The 17,947-nt window shown below is 45.3% G+C and overlaps 1 protein-coding gene across 2 annotated transcripts in view; it reads right to left on the bottom strand.

Annotated features, from left to right (window-relative positions):
* Positions 1–3,255: 3,255 nt before the first annotated feature.
* LOC140410389 (katanin p60 ATPase-containing subunit A1-like) overlaps positions 3,256–17,947 on the bottom strand; it is a 49,990-nt gene continuing 35,298 nt past the window's right edge. For both annotated transcript variants that reach the window (XM_072498453.1, XM_072498454.1), the window contains exons 5-11: positions 17,543–17,661; positions 17,180–17,285; positions 13,453–13,611; positions 12,011–12,137; positions 7,495–7,629; positions 6,573–6,699; positions 3,256–4,436 (exon numbers count right to left, since the gene is read on the bottom strand). In XM_072498453.1, coding sequence (XP_072354554.1) covers positions 4,238–4,436; positions 6,573–6,699; positions 7,495–7,629; positions 12,011–12,137; positions 13,453–13,611; positions 17,180–17,285; positions 17,543–17,661 — 972 coding nt within the window. In that variant the 3' untranslated portion in view covers positions 3,256–4,237. The remainder of the gene's footprint in view (positions 4,437–6,572; positions 6,700–7,494; positions 7,630–12,010; positions 12,138–13,452; positions 13,612–17,179; positions 17,286–17,542; positions 17,662–17,947) is intronic.

Here is a 17,947-nt window from a genome sequence, read left to right as displayed (position 1 = left end):
CTGCTCATTAAAAAAAAGTAAATCCGAGAGTAGGCCTTATGAATTTGGGAGAAGAATGAGAATTCCCTGGCCCCCGGCCTCGCAAACCTCCACGGATCCACTCCTCCCATCTGGTCCATAAACCCCTTCAGCACCTTGGCCGCCGCCGACCTCCTGCCCGTCCTAGACCTGGAGCAATCCAATGCCGGATCCAGCACTGTGTTGAAGTCGTCTCCCCTCCCCCCCCCCATTATCAAGCCCCCTGTCTCCAAGTCCGGGATCCGGCCCAACATGCGCCGCATGAACCCGCATCGTCCCAATTCGGGTAGTATACATTTACCAAGACCACCCGCACCCCATGCAGCTCACCACCACATACCGACCTCCATTGTCTGCCACGATGCTCAACGTCCCTAACGACACCCGCTTCCCCACCCCCGATTTTTTGCATCCAACCCCGAATGGAACACCTGCCCTACCCACCCCTTTCTTAGCCTTGCCTGATCTGCCACCTGCAGATCCGTTTCCTGGAGCATGACCACATCTGCCTTCAGCCCCTTCAGGTGCGCGAACACACGGGCCCATTTGACCGGCCCATTCAGGCCTGTTACATTCCAGGTTATTAGCCGGATCAGGGGGCTGCCCCCCGTCGATTAGCCATAACCCTTTCTAGGCCAGCCACGTGCCCGCACCCCCCACACTTCCCGTTCCCCCCAGCGGCAGACCTCTGCCCGACCTCCTCGACAGACTCCAGCTCCCCCTTGGCCATTCCAGCAGCAACCCGGTTCTCCTCCCCCCCCAGCTAGGTCTCCCCCTAGCAGCATTGCTCCCCCCATTGCACTCCCGTGAGTTAGCCGACTCCTGCTGACTCCAGCCACTCCCGCCGCTCCATCGACCCCCCGTGTGGGAGTCTCCCCTCCCCCCTCCTGTCCGTCAACGGGCTCTCCCCTCCCCCACCCCCTTCCACTCAGCGCGGGGAAAAGCCCTTGCTTTCCAGCACCGGCCCCGCCCCTTTCCACCCTTAGCGTGGGGAAAAATCCCGCGCATTCCACCCACCCGACCCCGCCTCCTCTGGCGCAGCTCCCTTTCCAGGCCCAGTCCCAATTCCCCAGTCTCGGAGCGCCATCTCCATTTCCAGCCACCGACGCCCACAGGCAAACCTGCCCCCCCCACAACGAACCCCGAACCCACCCGACAGACAGAGAAGAAACATTGCCCAACCAACCGCACAATCCCCCCAAAACACGACACAACAGTCCCAACCATCCCCCCTCAGCATCCCCTCGTCCGCAGCCCTCATTCAGAGTCCAGCTTTTCGGCCTGAATAAAGGTCCACGCCTCCTCCGGCGTCTCGAAGTAATGGTGACAGTCCCTGTAGGTGACCCACAGACGCGCCGGCTGCAACAGGCCGAACTTCACCCTTCTCCGATGCAGAACCACCTTGGCCCGATTATGCCCGGCCCTCTTCTTAGCCACCTCTGCGCTCCAGTCCTGATAAATCCGGATCTCTGCGTTCTCCCACCTACTGCTCCGCTCTTTCTTGGTCCACCTTAAGACACATTCTCTGTCCACAAAACGGTGGAACCACACCAGCACCGCCCGCGGCGGCCCACAGGGCCTGGGCCTCCTCGCCAGCACTTGATGGGCCCCCTCCAGCTCCAGGGGCCCCTGGAAGACCCCCGCGCCCATCAGCGTGTTCAACATGGTGACCACGCAGGTTCCGACATCCGATCCTTCCAGCCCCTTTGGGAGACCCAGAATCTGCAGATTCTTTCTTCTCGACCGGTTCTCCATGTCCTCGAACTTCGCCTGCCATTTCTTATGGAGCGCCTCCGCCTTCACCGCCAGGCCCAGGATCTCGTCCTCATTCTCCGAGACCTTTTGCCGGACCTCCCGGATTGCCGCCCCTTGGGCCGTCTGAGTCACAAGCAGCTACTATACGACAGGTTCCCGCCGGTGCCGTCCACCCCTGGTCGCTGCCGGCGGGAACTCTGCGGGAATGCTGGGGGGCGGCGTGTGGGCTCCTTCACCGGGGTGGCCTCCGATGGGGTACAGCCCACGATCGGGGCTCACCGATCGGCGGGCTGGCCTCTCCCTCCCCGGGCCTACCTCCTTCCGCGTGCGGCCCCAGAACACCGGCCTCATGTTGGCGAGGGGCCGGCGTGCGTAAGACGTTCCCCGTGCATGCGCAGGATGGCACGGCCCAACTGCGCATGTTGGCACGGCGCCCATTTGGCACCGCGTAAGGACGCTGGAGCGGTGTGATCTGCTCCAGCGCCGTGCTGGCCCCCCGTGGGGGCCAGAATAGGTCGTGTCCGGGCCCTGTTCACGCCTCCATATCGGAGAATCTCCCCCCATATGTCAACCACTGCCTAATGAGACCAATGACATTACCATGGCACACTGGTCCTCAAACTGGGAATGGGGTGGTGTCAATCTAGATTTTCTCTGCACCCAGAAGAATCATTTATGTATTCTTTTAAATTAGTGTACCCAATTAATTTTTTCCAATTAAGAGGCAATTTAGTGTGGCCAATCCACCTAGCCTGCACATCTTTGGGTTGTGGGGACGAAACCCACGCAAGCAGGGGGAGAATGTGCAAACTCCACACGGACAGTGACCCAGAGCTGGGATCGAACCTTGGCATCGTGCGGCAGCAGGGCTAACCCACTGCGCCACCGTGCTGCCCTGGAATCATTTATGTTTAACTGTTCTTGGAGCCCAAATCATTTTCTGCAGGATAACGGACCCGGTAAATCTTTGTACTGATTCTGTAGTGAAGCGATGCAACAATTTAAAAGCTGCAAGAACTAGTGGTGGGATGCCTCCTACAGGGGAGTGTTTGACTCATTTTAGAACTAGGAGCAGGCATCAACTCTCTGCTCCATGAATTCCCAACCCTTTAGTTAAATGAAAAAAATGGTCAGAGCATGTTGCTGATTTGCACAGTTGGCATTGAGGACCCCACCAGTGAAAATAAAGATGTTCAAAATTACCCTCACAATCTTAGAGTAAGATTTTCTTCAGAATTTAAACTGGGAGATAAACAGAAACCAGTGGAAGGTGAATCAAGCATTTTCTAATGTGGGAAACAACAAAAAGATCTGACAGGAAGAAAAGAAAATAACTAAAGATTAACCCTCTTATACAGTTGGGGGGGGGGGGGGGATGAGGGATGAGGTGATTGTCCAGGCAGGAAGTGTGTCAAATGCTATTCCTCACTTTGGAATAATACATTGTATCTACATGTGCTGACTGAATAAACAGAATCAAGATTGTAACTAGTGACTTTATTAAAATATTCGGAGATCAGTTTTATGGAATGTATAACCTGCTAACACCATTCAACTGGGTCACAAGTGTGCATTAAATGCAGTGGGCCTGACTGCTTATGTTTTTTGGCATCCTTAAGGTTATTCTTTTATACTTTATGGAGCAACTTCACATAAAGGATTAAGGCAACACCGAGTTAAGATGAAGGGAGGAAAGGACAAATCAGAGAGTAAAACAGAGGGCAAAAAAGAAAAGGGAAATAAACAAGGCTGAAATGAATGAGAACAAGAATACAGGGAAAAAGAGAATATAATTTCATCTTATCACCGTACTCATTCTGCATGTCATTTGGATTTTAAGATGTGTTTTAAGGAGGTTTAGGGATTATAAATTACAAGAATAATTAAGAGGGAAGCCCATCGAAATGTAATTAAAAATATTAATTCAAAAAATTCCGGTTAATGCTTACTTGCAATTCCATTCAGAAGTGAAAACAATTGACTCGCCTGAATGAGGTTTATGATTTAGCTCTCTGACCAAATACTTGATGCTGAAGCATCCCAACAGTTGTATTGATACAGTTATTAATAGTCATCACTAATCCTTGCTTCAACATCAACTATAAACATGAACTCATACCGGCAGATTCAAATTTTTCCAGAAGACATTAAATAAAATCATTTTTAAAAAAAATAGACTTACATCGGTAAAGAACAAAATAATAGAATTAAACAAGACTTCTTTGCACTGATTTGATTTTTAAAAAAACACAGATCTCACATCTTTACTTTGGTCTGTCAATATCCCCCGTTTAAATAAAAACATTCTAGAAAGTAAGAAATAAAAGATGGTCAGCAAATTACTTTTAAATAGGGCACTGAAGGTAACCATTTTTGGCCTGAGGTTTAAGAAGTCAACCTTCCATCTTACCTGAGTGAACTTAATAATATTTAGCTGGTACTAACTAAATGTGTTTCACATGAATCAATAGGAACCAAACTCTGCAATCCATTTCTCATACTTCTCAAGGTCTGCAGCAGAAACAGACTTAGAAACTTTTTTTAAGGCCATTCCAAAGTCTTCCATGGTTGTCGGCATCTGCAATTCATCCCTGGAGATGTTTCTTATTTCTTCAGGAGTTAGTCCTTGGATGCGACGTCGCATGGCCATCATGGAAGCATCCCTGCAGACAATTAAAAATGGAATATAATTAGATAATTAAGGAGCAAGAGTAGAGTATGAGCACAGCAAAAGGCTGTGTAAAGTGTTGAGAAACAAATGGTATCAAAATAATTTTACCTGCCTACTCCGCCTTCACATCTAACAGCAATGCAAAGAGCCTTTGAATTTCTCCATTTGCAAGCTTGAAACCATTTAGGCACCTGTATATTCTGCTTTCCCACCCTCCGTCACCCCAACTGCTCCTAGATGCTCCCAATGCCCTTACTTATTCCAGTCCTGATCCCCACACCCGTTAATCTTTAGTTTCTCCCCTCCCCTTTCTCATCCTTTTCTCCCCCGAGATATGACACAGCTCAATTAATATTTAAAAAAAATAAATTTAGTGTACCCAGTTCATTTTTTTTTCCAATTAAGGGGCAATTTAGCATGGCCAATCCACCTAGTCTGCATTTTTTTTTTGGGTTGTGGGGGCGAAACCCACGCAAACACGGGGAGAACGTGCAAACTCCACACAGACAGTGATCCAGAGTCGGGATCAAACCTGGGACCTTGGCGCCGTGAGGCTGCAGTGCTACCCACTGCGCAACCGTGCTGCCCCCTTCTCAATTAATATTACTGCCTAGTCCCCAACTAGCTAACAGTACCTCAGCAATACCTGTCCTTTCTAAAACCCAGTGGCATCTTCAAAGTAATCACCAAAATGTATCTTCCATAATTACACTGACTTTTCTCTTTAAGGTCTCCCCCACCCCATTTATCTCAAAAAGTCCCCATTTACAAAATCTAGTTTCTGCTTTGCTCACAGCACGAGATGGCCCTGACCAAAGCCACAAATGCCTCTATGTGATTGTGAAGGAGTTCCATATCGTACCTTGTCCTCCTTGAGGTCATTTAATATTTCTTACTGTATGCCATGTATTCCCTCCTCCATTCTATTGCTCCTTGTATAGTTACAATATCTATCAATAGAACCTATGCATCCCCAGTGTTATCTCCAGTAGCCCCTTCCCAGGTTTCTACCCCTTCCCTCACACATCATTCACAGACACAAGGATCAGCTTCCACATGAATGAAAATAGCTAGCCCTAAATCCCTATCTCCAATGGACAGCATATATTAATGAGGAGGATGTCATAGAAACTGTAGTGATGAGAATATACTTGTGATCTTTAGGCAATCTCCACTCTAGTAGAAATAAAGAGGAAATTTGATTGAGGTTTTTTAATGTAAACATTTTGGTAGGAGAAATTAGGGAAAGATTATTTCCACTAGTTAGAGAGTCAACGAAGTGGGACCATTAATTAAAAATTATGACTGAAAGGCGGAAGAATGGTTCGTTGTCTACTTTCATTTCTGAAGTGCTTTAGGAACCTGCGGAATTCGTCACCCTAGAGTGCGGTGGATCCCGGGACAGTGAGTAAATTTAAGGAGGAGCTAGACATTTTTAATTGATAATGGGTTGAAGGGTTATGGAGAATGGGCAGAACGGTGGAGTTAAGGCCAGGATGAGGTCAGTTATGATCGAATGGTGGAGCAGACTCGATGGGCCAAATTGCATATTCTGCTCCTATATCTTATGAACTTATTATGAACTAAGACTTCAAGATGCAAGAAAAATGAATGATGTTGCTGTATCAGGAAAGGAATAAATTTGGTATAAATAAATTATATTTATGTTTGAATGAGGTATGAGCATGGGAGTGTAAGCAAATGACCAAGTGTATAAGAATTCAAGTTTGTGTGTGGGGGGGGGGGGGGGGGGGGGTGCAGGATAAGCATCAGTGCAGAATAAATAGATGAGGGTAGAAGAAATTGCATTTCACATCTTCAAGCTATCCCAATGCTGCTCTAAAATGGAAGGCATTCTTGTTTTGCAAGTGAAAGTGAGCCCGATTTGCACATCCCAAGATTCCACAAATAGCAAATGAAATGTGAGCAGTTAATCTGTTTTGCATGTTCATTCCAACACTTACCAGTACACAGAACTCCTCTTTGGTTTTCCTCCAACATATACAAGTAAACATTTTGAGTGTCTTTGGTTTTCATGTAGTTTTTAGATTTCAATTTTATTTTGCTGTACAACTGGTTTACAAAGCATCAAGAGATGAGAATTCAATACTTTTGTGTTGAAACAAACCTGCAAACGTTGGTAATATCCGCTCCAGAATACCCTTCCATTTGTTCGGCTATTTTTTTGACATCGACATCATCTGCCACCTCCAATTCTCTGAGGTTTATCCGCAGCAACTCCTCTCTGCCTGTTGCTGAAATAAAAATTGAATTTGTATTGAACTTATTTTGGTATATATCACCAGACAAGCACCATTACATGTAAATGCTGACACCTAATAGGGTCTTTATTCGATCCTGGAACCAAGACTGTCAAAATACTGAATTTACACCATTAAAATGTCAAGATCTTCCTGCTGCTCCTTTTCACATTTGCTTTGCTAAACAATGTCATCAATTACAGATAATGTAAACCGCATAACTCAGCATTCACTCTATAGTATTAAACAAAACAGGAAAATTTAGGTTATTCAGCAACCAAATGTAACAAGGAATCTGTAACTCCTTAGAATCAAAAATATTTTCTGTAAAATTTTCCTTTACAAATTTTGAATGCAACATCCATAAAGCTGAATGTTAATCTAGTCTAATAACAATTAGAAAGGCCAAGCTTACATTGTACATAAAGGCTTCAATTGTTATATATTTCATCAATAAGTTAATAATAATCTTTATTAGTGTCAATGGTAGGCTTACATTAACACTGCAATGAAGTTACTGTGAAAATCCCCTAGTTACCAAATTCTGGCACCTGTTCGGATACACAGAGGGAGAATTCAGAATGTCCAATTCACCTAACAAGTGGGAGGAAACCGGAGCACCCGGAGGAAACCCATGCAGACATGGGGGGAACATGCAGACTCTGCACAGACAGTGACCCAAGCCGAGGATCAAACCTGGGTTCCTGGCGCTGTGAAGCAACCGTGCTAACCACTGTGCTATCATGCCGCCCAATTAACACTTCAGTATAACTAAACTGTCATTGGTACCTGAAGGTAAAGGAATGTAAATTCGTTTTTCTAGACGCCTCCTTAGAGCTTCATCAATATCCCATGGGAAATTAGTAGCTGCTAGAACCATTACCATCTTGGAAGGATCATCATTTTCTGATGCACCTCCAACACCTAATATGGGGAAATAGATATAAAAATAAGCAATTTATTTCATATAACCAGAAAGTGACATCAAATTGAAACTTTCCACATCATTCAAAGTTCAATTTGGTTCCTGCTGCAGAGAACCGATTAAAAAAAAAAGGAGAAAGGAGAATGAAAACGAGGGGGAAAAAAAATGAGGAAAAAGAAAACAATGCAAAAAAAACGATGAAGCTAATCAAAATAAGTGATAGCCATTTGCTGGTGAATTCCTCAGGGCAATGCCCTCAATCAGGGTCAAACTGCCTGGTTTAAATTTTAAACAGTGCTTGGCAGTTAACTGTCTAGTCACCTGTTGCATTCTCCATGGCAATGCCTCTACCGATGAGAGCCTTGCCAACCAATCAGTACGTTCTTTTCATACAATATAAATTGTAGTTTCCCCCTTATATTGGTATTCCTGTGAAGTGTTCTGAGTGCAAGATGAAAGGTTTTGACAGCTCTTTTCCTCAGCAAAAAAACTTTCTTACACTTCAAGATTAGGAGGTTTCTATTTCTCACACTTCTGCTCTCATTCCCTCCTGGAATAATATGGTGCCTCTTGTCCTCTCATTCCACACCATCACATTCCGTGATTGCCCCCTGCCATTTCCGCCACATCCAGTATGATGCCACATCATCTCCCCCCCCCACTTCCTTTCAGCAAGCAGAAGGAACTGATCCCTCTGTGACATCTTGGTTCACTCATCATCAATACCCCTTCTTCTTGCCATGCAACAACGACACCCAGCATTTGACGTCCTCAATGTCCAAGAACCAGGGAATTAGCGATTGACTTGTACTTTTACTCACTGCTCATAATGTAGTCCCCTCCACTCTGGAGACCAAACATAGATTAAGGTTATCACTTTGCAGAACGCTTTTCAGTCCACAAGCATGTTCCTGAGCTTCCAGTCACTTGTCATTTTAATTTTCTGCCCCACAGTGACTGCAAACTCTCTGTTCTCAGGCTCCTACACAGTTCCAATTCAGCTCAGCATAAGTGAGAAACAGTACCTCATCTTCTGATTAGGCCTTTTATAGTGATCTGGAGTCAACAATGAATTCAAAAATTTCAGATCATAACTCCTGCCCCTATTTTTCAAATAAGAGCTGCTGCTATTTTTTTATTCCCACTTATACTTTCCCTACACTTAAATGTTGTTTCTTTACTCTTCCAAATACCAACAGCATTTGCCTCTACTCTCATCTTTTTGTCTTTTTAAAAAAATATATATTTTATTAAAGTTTTTCGATCAAAAAGAATTTTCCATTTTTACAACTTTGTAACAAAATGTACATTGACCGTTACTTAAACAATATATTAAACTAATAACAAGTGCAGAAAAACAAGAAATGAGAAATAATAATACTGAAAAAATAAATATAAACAACTAGGATGGAAAGAAAAAAAAAACCCCAAACACCGAATACACCCTCCCCCCCTCTCCCCTGGGTTGCTGCTGCTGTCTTTCCTGTTTTCCCTTATCGCTCTGCGAGATAGTCAAGGAACGGTTGCCACCGCCTGGTGAACCCTTGAGCCGAACCTCTTAGTGCGTATTTTGTTCGCTCCAATTTTATAAACCCTGCCATGTCGTTTATCCTGGCCTCCATGCCCGGGGGTTTGGCTTCTTTCCACATAAGTAGAATCCTTCGCCGGGCTACTAGGGACGCAAAGGCCAAAACATCGGCCTCTCTCGCCTCCTGCACTCCCGGCTCTTCTGCAACCCCAAATATAGCCAACCCCCAGCTCGGTTTGACCCGGACCCCCACCACCTTTGAGATCACTCTTGCCACACCCACCCAGAACCCATGCAATACCAGACATGACCAAAACATGTGAGTGTGGTTCGCCGGGCTTCCCGCGCACCTCCCGCACCTATCCTCCACTCCAAAAAATCAACTCAGCCTTGCTCCCGTCATATGCGCCCTGTGTAGAACCTTGAATTGGATCAGGCTAAGCCTGGCACACGAGGGCGAGGAATTTACCCTACTAAGGGCATCTGCCCACAGCCCCTCCTCAATCTCTTCCCCCAGCTCCTCCTCCCATTTACCCTTCAGCTCCTCTACCATCGTCTCCCCCTCGTCTCTCATTTCCCTGTATATATCGGACACTTTACCTTCACCGACCCATGCCCCCAAAATCACTCTGTCCTGGATCCCTTGCGCCGGGAGCTGCGGAAATTCCCTCACCTGTTGCCTCGCAAATGCCCTCACTTGCATATATCGGAAGGCATTCCCAGGTGGCAACCCGTATTTTTCTACCAATGCTACCAAACTCGCGAAAGTCCCGTCCAAGAACAAGTCCTTCAACTTCCCAATTCCTGCTCGCAGCCAAGATTGGAATCCCCCATCTATCCTCCCCGGGACGAACCTGTGATTGTTCCTTATCGGGGACCACACCGAGGCACCCGTCACTCCCCTATGTCGTCTCCACTGCCCCCAAATCTTCAAAGTCGCCCCCACTACTGGGTTTGTGGTGTATTTTTTCGGGGGGAACGGTAACTGCGCCGTCGCCAGTGCTTTTAAACTTGTTCCCTTACAGGACGCCAGCTCCAGCCTTTTCCACGCCACCCCTTCTTCTTCCCTCATCCACTTACATATCATGGACACGTTGGCGGCCCAATAATAGTCACTCAGACTCGGCAGTGCCAGTCCCCCTCTGTCCCTACTGCGCTGCAGGAACCCCCTCTTTACCCTCGGGGTCTTTCCAGCCCACACAAAGCTCATAATACTCCTGTCCATTTTCTTGAAAAAGGCCTTTGTAATCAGTATGGGGAGGCACTGAAACACGAAAAGAAACCTCGGGAGGAGCACCATTTTAACCGCCTGTACTCTGCCCGCCAATGACAGGGGCACCATGTCCCACCTCTTAAAGTCCTCCTCCATCTGCTCTACCAGTCGCGTCAAGTTAAGTTTATGCAAGGTTCCCCAGTTCCTGGCCACCTGGATCCCTAGATATCGAAAATCCCTTGCTACTCTCCTCAGCGGCAGATCGTCTATCCCCCTACCCTGTTCCCCGGGGTGCATCACAAAAAGTTCACTCTTTCCCATATTCAATTTATATCCCGAGAACTCTCCAAACTCCCTGAGTGTCTGCATTATCTCTGGCATCCCCTCCACTGGGTCCGCCACATATAGCAGCAACTCATCCGCATATAATGACACCCGATGTTCCTCTCCTCCTCTGAGCACCGCCCTCCACTTCTTAGAGCCCCTCAGGGCTATGGCCAATGGCTCGATTGCCAACACGAACAGTAACGGGGACAGGGGGCACCCCTGTCTTGTGCCCCTATGTAATCAGAAATAGTCGGATTGTTGCCTGTTTGTAACCACGCTTGCCACCGGGGCCCCGTACAGGAGCTGAACCCATCTGATGAACCCCTCTCCAAATCCAAATCTCTTCAGTACCTCCCACAGGTAGTCCCACTCCACTCTATCAAATGCCTCCTCTGCATCCATCGCCACCACTATCTCCGCCTCCCCCTCCGGTGGGGGCATCATCATCACCCCCAGCAACCTTCGTCTATTGGCATTCAATTGCCTCCCTTTAGCAAACCCTGTCTGGTTGTCATGTACCACCCCTGGGACACAGTCCTCTATCCTTGTCGCCATCACTTTGGCTAGTAACTTGGCATCTACATTTAGGAGGGCGATGGGCCTGTATGGCCCGCACTGCAGCGTGTCTTTGTCTCGTTTCAGGATCAACGATATTGTCGCCTCCGACATTGTCGGGGGTAGTGTCCCCCTTTCCTTAGCCTCATTGAAGGTTCTCGTCAGGAGTGGGGCCAGTAGGTCCACATTTGTCCTGCAAAATTCCACCGGGAACCCATCTGGTCCCAGGGCCTTTCCTGCCTGATCCTTTTGTCTTTTAATCTCTCGTCTTCTACCCCATCAGATTTTCTCTGTTCTTGCCTCTCCCATTCCCTTCCTCTGTGCTTGCTTAAAACTGATTGGATCTTAATCTTTTTGTACTCTGATGAAAGGTCATTGATCTGAGACATTAACTGTGTCTCCCTCCACAGCTCCTGCCTGACCTGTGGAGAATTACCGGCATTTTCTGTTTTATTAGTGAACCCTTGCCAATCTTGTGTTTAGTTAGATCAGCAGTTGCTGTGCCACAATCGGCCTCCGCACAACCAGACTGGGGCAAACAAAGAAAGACATTAACAAGATTGTTAATTAGAAGTATCCTTGGGTAATGTGGATGTAAACTGAGATGTTGTGCTTCATTTATAGTTAACGTAAACAAACACAAGGGCTGGTTATGATGTTATCCATGGTTAAATAACAGGCTAACATTTGGGCAAGGTTCCATCACCAATTGGGCGGTGGCGGGGGGTGGGGGGGAAAGAGGAGAGGGAGCACTTACCATCCATCTGAACAAGTAGCTCTGCCTTCACTCGTCTGCTGGCCTCATGCTCCTCAGCAGTTCCCCTACGACTGCAAATGGAGTCAATTTCGTCGATGAAAATGGTTGTTGGGGCATAAAATCTGGCCTCGAAAACAAGAAACAGGAATGCATCGTCAGGTAACACCTCAACATCACTTCCAGTAATCTCACTTGTTTCACTTCATTCAGCAATGGAAAACCTTAAGTCATTTTTAAAGAGCGATGAACAAAGGTTTGAGTCTGGAAAGCCCAGTAGGTAATTTGAGAGATGACAGATGATAACCCTAAAAACACCATCTATGCCATTTCAACATCTGTTGTGTTGTTGCATTTAGGGCAATGCATCCTGCTAAATTTTGGGCTTGTTTGGGTATTGTAAGACACTAGCTAATGTATCTGGGGCTTGTCTGCCCTCGATACTGATGAAGCTGTTGAGTGGTTGGAGAGTGGTCGACATCATATCTTAGCTCATCTTCTGAGAGGGAAGACGGTTCTAGTTATTGAAGTCCTTCTTCAACAGCTGTTGCAAATCTTGAGGGAGAGTCAGGCTCTGCTGAGACCAAAATGTTTATTGGTACCCCATAAAAATCCTACTGTAAGGAGGGACACATATTGCAAGGGCCAGGAGCTGTGGTTTGCTGTCTGTTGCACTTCACTGGGCTCCTGCCTTTGGGAGTAAGAAACTTTTTGTTAGAACATAGTGCAGAAGGAGGCCATGTGGCCCATCGAGTCTGCACTGACCCACTTAAGCCCTCACACTTCCACCCTATCCCCGTAACCCAATAACCCCTCCTAACCTTTTTGGTCACTAAGGGCAATTTATCATGGCCAATCCACCTAACCTGCACGTCTTTGGACTGTGGGAGGAAACTGGCGCACCCGGAGGAAAGCCACGCAGACACGGGGAGAATGTGCAGACTCTGCACAGACAATGACCCAGCGGGGAATTGAACCTGGGACCCTGGCGCTGTGAAGCCACAGTGTTATCCACTTGTGCTAACGTGCTGCCCATTAAATGTCCATTAGACATTGGAGGAAAATGTCCTGCTAACACCACTGATCAACGCGAGTCAGCTGAGAGTTCAGGAACTGTATTTGTCAGTGGGGCAGAAGGACAAATATTTACTCTTCAATAGCAGTTCCGTGTTGACTATGAGGGTGTCGGGTGCCAGGACAGGAACCTGCCCACTATGTCAAGTGATGATTAGGTCCTTTGGTTCACAGTTTGTTTCTGCCCTTGCCTGTTAACCCTGTATTTCTCTTCAGTAGCTACCCTGAAGTTTTGTGCAGGGGTTGGCGAGGAGATTTTGAGATCTAGGGTCTGCTTCTTGAGCTCCTTTCCCATGCTGCTAGCTGAAAATTAACCAGCCATTAATCAATTATATCATGTGTTACATACAAATACCTGAACAAATACCTACCATTTCAAACAGAAGACGGACAAGTTTCTCAGACTCGCCTCTATACTTGGAAGTAAGCGTTGATGAAGAAATATTGAAAAATGTTGTTCCACATTCAGTAGCAACAGCTTTGGCCAGCATTGTTTTTCCAGTTCCTGGGGGGCCAACCATCAGTACTCCCTGTAAACAAGCATATATATTTTCAAACTCTAATCCAATCCATGACGGAGGTGTCTAATTATCTAAAAGAAAGTAATTTCTCCTCTGCCTGTGGTGCAACAGAAACAATAGAACATGTTTGTTGAAAGTCTTTTTTTTTGTTACATGATGCAAAGTTTTTAAAAATAAATTTAGAGTACGCAATTCATTTTTTCCAATTAAGGGGCAATTTAGCGTGGCCAATCCACCTACCCTGCACATCTTTGGAGGCGAAACCCACGGGGAGAATGTGCAACTCCACACGGACAATGACCCAGGGCCGGGATCGAATCTGGGACCTCAATGCCATGAGACAGCAATGCTAACCACTGTGCCACCGTGCTGCCCTACATGATGCGATGTTAAACGGCACAAAGAGCCACAGTGCCGACACATACGAAAAAGAGACTAATTTCAACAACCAGATTCTTAACATCAACTCACAATATTGGAATGGTTGAACAAAAATCATGAGCCGATGTAATCTAGAACAGACACAAGTGGCCAGGTCGCAACTCTGGCCCAGCAACATTTACTATCTCGAGCAACTGTCTCTGCTACAACCACATATCCAGGAAATAACAAAGTGACCATTAACAACATGCAGGAATTCTGAGACAGGAAAAGTGGTCACGTCCAAATTCTGCTCCAATATTTTGAGAGGTTGTTTTAGCACCTCTTGCATATTTGGATAAGGCACAAAAAATCTGGTCATTTTATAAGCAAGCCACTTGAATATCTCCAACCTTTAATTGTGCTCCCTCTTAATTGCATTCTGTTTTAAACAATACAACTTTCTCATTGGCTCTCTGAATCTTTATTGTTCAGTCCCTACTAAGCTTCTAGTATGTTATCCACATATCCTTCTTCTTTGCATTATTCAGTTTAAATCAAAATTTATGGGATCATGTGATCAATATTGTGCTTACGGATCAAACTGCATACAGATGGTCAAACTGACAATTATGCTGCTTTATTTTGGACCTTAGGTGAGGATAAGGCGGCCAGTAGCATCATAGAATCCGAACAGTGCAGAAAGAAGCTATTTGGCCCATTGAGTCTACACCGACCCCAAGAAAGAGTACCCTGCTAAGGTCCACTCCCTCGCTCTATCAACCCCACCTAACCTGTACAGTTTTTGGATACTAAGGGGCAATTTAGCATGGCCAATTCACCAACCTCGCACATCTTTGGACAGTGGGAGGAAACCCACGCAGACACAGGGGAAACTCCACAGACAGTCACCCAAGTCTGGAATTGAACCTGGGCCCCTGGTGCTGTGAGGGAGCAGTGCTAACCAAACAGTGCCAACAGCAAGAGCAGCAACAGCTGGAGCTTAAGTGGCACCCATGCTGATTTGATCGATCACAGCTCCAAAATGGAGGTTAGACTATAAATGTCTGGTTGTAAAAGTAACCTATCAATGTAAATATTGCAAACAAGCTGGCAGTTAACCTCTCCACCCTCAAACATTCACATGCTTCTCCAAGTTAAAATTGACCCCAAAGTAAATCTCGTCTCAAACCTTGCAACTCTTACTCTGCTGAACAAACACAATATTTAAATAATATTTAAAAAAAAAATAATCTTTATTGTTACAAGTAGGCTTACATTAACATTGCAATGAAGTTACTGTGAAAAGCCCCTAGTCGCCACATTCTGGCACCTGTTCGGGTACACAGAGGGAGAATTCAGAATGTCAAAATGACCTAACAGCATGTCTTTTGGGACTTGTGGGAGGAAACCGGAGCACCCGGAGGAAACCCATGCAGACACAGGGAGAACGTGCAGACTACGCCCAAGCTGGGAATTGAACCTGGGACCCTGGTGCTATGAAACAACAGTACTAACCATTGTGCTGCCATGTCGCCCATTTAATACACTTAGAATAAGAAAGATTTTATCTTCATTCACAATTGAGATTAAAAGTAATCTAGAAGGCCACAAAGAGCTCAAAGAAAGCCTTTCAATTATAAAAACAACTCAATAGTCACTAAGTAGGTAAGATAGAACAATTATTAGTTTACTCTATATATAATTCAGGATGGCACAGTGGTTAGCACTGCTGCTTCACAGCGCCAAGGACCCGGGTTCGATTCAAGCCTCGGGTCACTGTCCGTGTGGAGTTTGCACATTCTCCTCGTGTCTGCGTTGGTCTCATCCCCACAACCCAAAAATGTGCAGGGTAGGTGGATTGGCCACGCTAAATTGCCCCTTAATTGAAATTTTTTAAAAAACTATATAGATTTCTAATTTTAACTGCTGGACCATTTCATTTTTACTGCAGCCTTTTACAATTGACAGAATTCTGGGAGAAGTAGATGGGAGGGAATGTCAGATTAAATAATGTGAATTAATACAAACTGAAGTACATTCATACATGAAACAGTAGTATGCTTTTAATTTGCAGATGTGGAAAAAAAGTTTGATTTTAATAATCACTGAAAATATTAACTAAATGTAAAATTGTTAAGAATGCCATTTATACTATTATGTCTCAGCAACCAGTACTAGCTTATGTTAAATCTGCATAGTTCATCAGTAATGCCACAAATGGAGTGTACCGTTTTGGCTGGTCAACGTTCATAATCACATTGATGCATTGGGAGCTTACAAAAGGATAATAGGGTTAATAAGAACATAAACATAAGGACATAAGAACTAGGAGCAGGAGTAGGCCATCTGGCCCCTCGAGCCTGCTCCACCATTCAATGAGATCATGGCTGATCTTTTGTGGACTCAATTCCACTTTCCGGCCCGAACACCATAATCCTTAATCCCTTTATTCTTCAAAAAACTATCTATCTTTATCTTAAAAACATTCAATGAAGGAGCCTCTACTGCCTCACTGGGCAAGGAATTCCATAGATTCACAACCCTTTGGGTGAAGAAGTTCCTCCTAAACTCAGTCCTAAATCTACTTCCCCTTATTTTGAGGCTATGCCCCCTAGTTCTGCTTTCACCCGCCAGTGGAAACAACCTGCCCGCATCTATCTTATCTATTCCCTTCATAATCTTATATGTTTCTATAAGATCCCCCCTCATCCTTCTAAATTTCAACGAGTACAGTCCCCGTCTACTCAACCTCTCCTCGTAATCCAACCCCTTCAGCTCTGGGATTAACCTAGTGAATCTCCTCTGCACACCCTCCAGTGCCAGTACGTCCTTTCTCAAGTAAGGACTGTAAGGACAAGTAAGTCCAGGACTGAGAATTTTAAGCTTAAAGAGTAAAAGTTAAGAGGAGTAAGAGGAGTGTGTTTGGATCGTAATGTCTCCATAACCCCACAAGGCAGGCAACAGAAAACATGAAGGGAAAGGAGAGGGGGGGGGGGAGAAAAGAGGAGAATAGGAGCTAGGGGACAGAACACCCTGAATGAAAGAAGGGGATGCAAGGAGGGGCTGGGGGGAGAGAAGGGAAGGGGGGATGGAAACACCAAGACTAAGAACCACGTGCTGGATATATTAAATGTAAAGTGTTACTGTGTATAAATTGAAAATACCAACAAAAATATTTCTTTAAAAAGATCGACCATGTTGAATATTATCTTACTTTCCACGGTCGTCTGATTCCTTTAAAGAAATCTGGCATCCACATGGGCAGAACTACTGCTTCTTCCAGTAATTTCTTTGCTGTTGCCAGGTCTGCTATATCATCCCTAAACACAAAATAGGTTGAATTACTTGTTGACAAAGTATTTCACAATTGTGTCATTCTGGTTACCTTTAGGATGAGAAATCAAAATTGCTCTTTGATCACATTGCACAAAAAAAGTGTTCAATTAATCAGATGTACCTTTAATCTTTGACTTAGTTATAAAAAAGTTAGTTCATTATTTCAAATCAGAATTGGTATATGTAGTTTCAGTAGTTATATCAGATTTCAAAAGAATCAGACACTAATGATTTGACTTACCATCGAACATTTGGATTTTGTGATATTATGTCTCGCTCCAAAGCTTCTACTAAATCTCGATCATTTCCGGACCCATCAAATTTTTTTGGCTCATTTTCAGAGGCATCAATCGGTTTCACCTAGAGTAATTTAGATTAACATATTGGATTATTTCATCTACTTCATAATCTCAGAGATTGTCTTACTTTTATGCCATCCCACTGAAAAATGTATTTGGTAAAGATCCAGATCTTAATTTTAATTATTGGGAATATACTTTGATCCAAGTTTTCATAAAACAAAGAAAGCAACTCCTATTAGAAATGTTCATTGGGGGGGGGGGCTGAGGACCTGGGTCAATCCCGGCCCCGGGTCACTGTCCATGTGGAGTTTGCACATTCTCCCCATGTCTGCGTGGTTTCCACC

Source organism: Scyliorhinus torazame, chromosome 4 (assembly GCF_047496885.1).
Source record: "Scyliorhinus torazame isolate Kashiwa2021f chromosome 4, sScyTor2.1, whole genome shotgun sequence".
NCBI classification, from domain to species: domain Eukaryota; kingdom Metazoa; phylum Chordata; class Chondrichthyes; order Carcharhiniformes; family Scyliorhinidae; genus Scyliorhinus; species Scyliorhinus torazame.
This window is presented reverse-complemented; position numbering and strand designations above follow the sequence as displayed.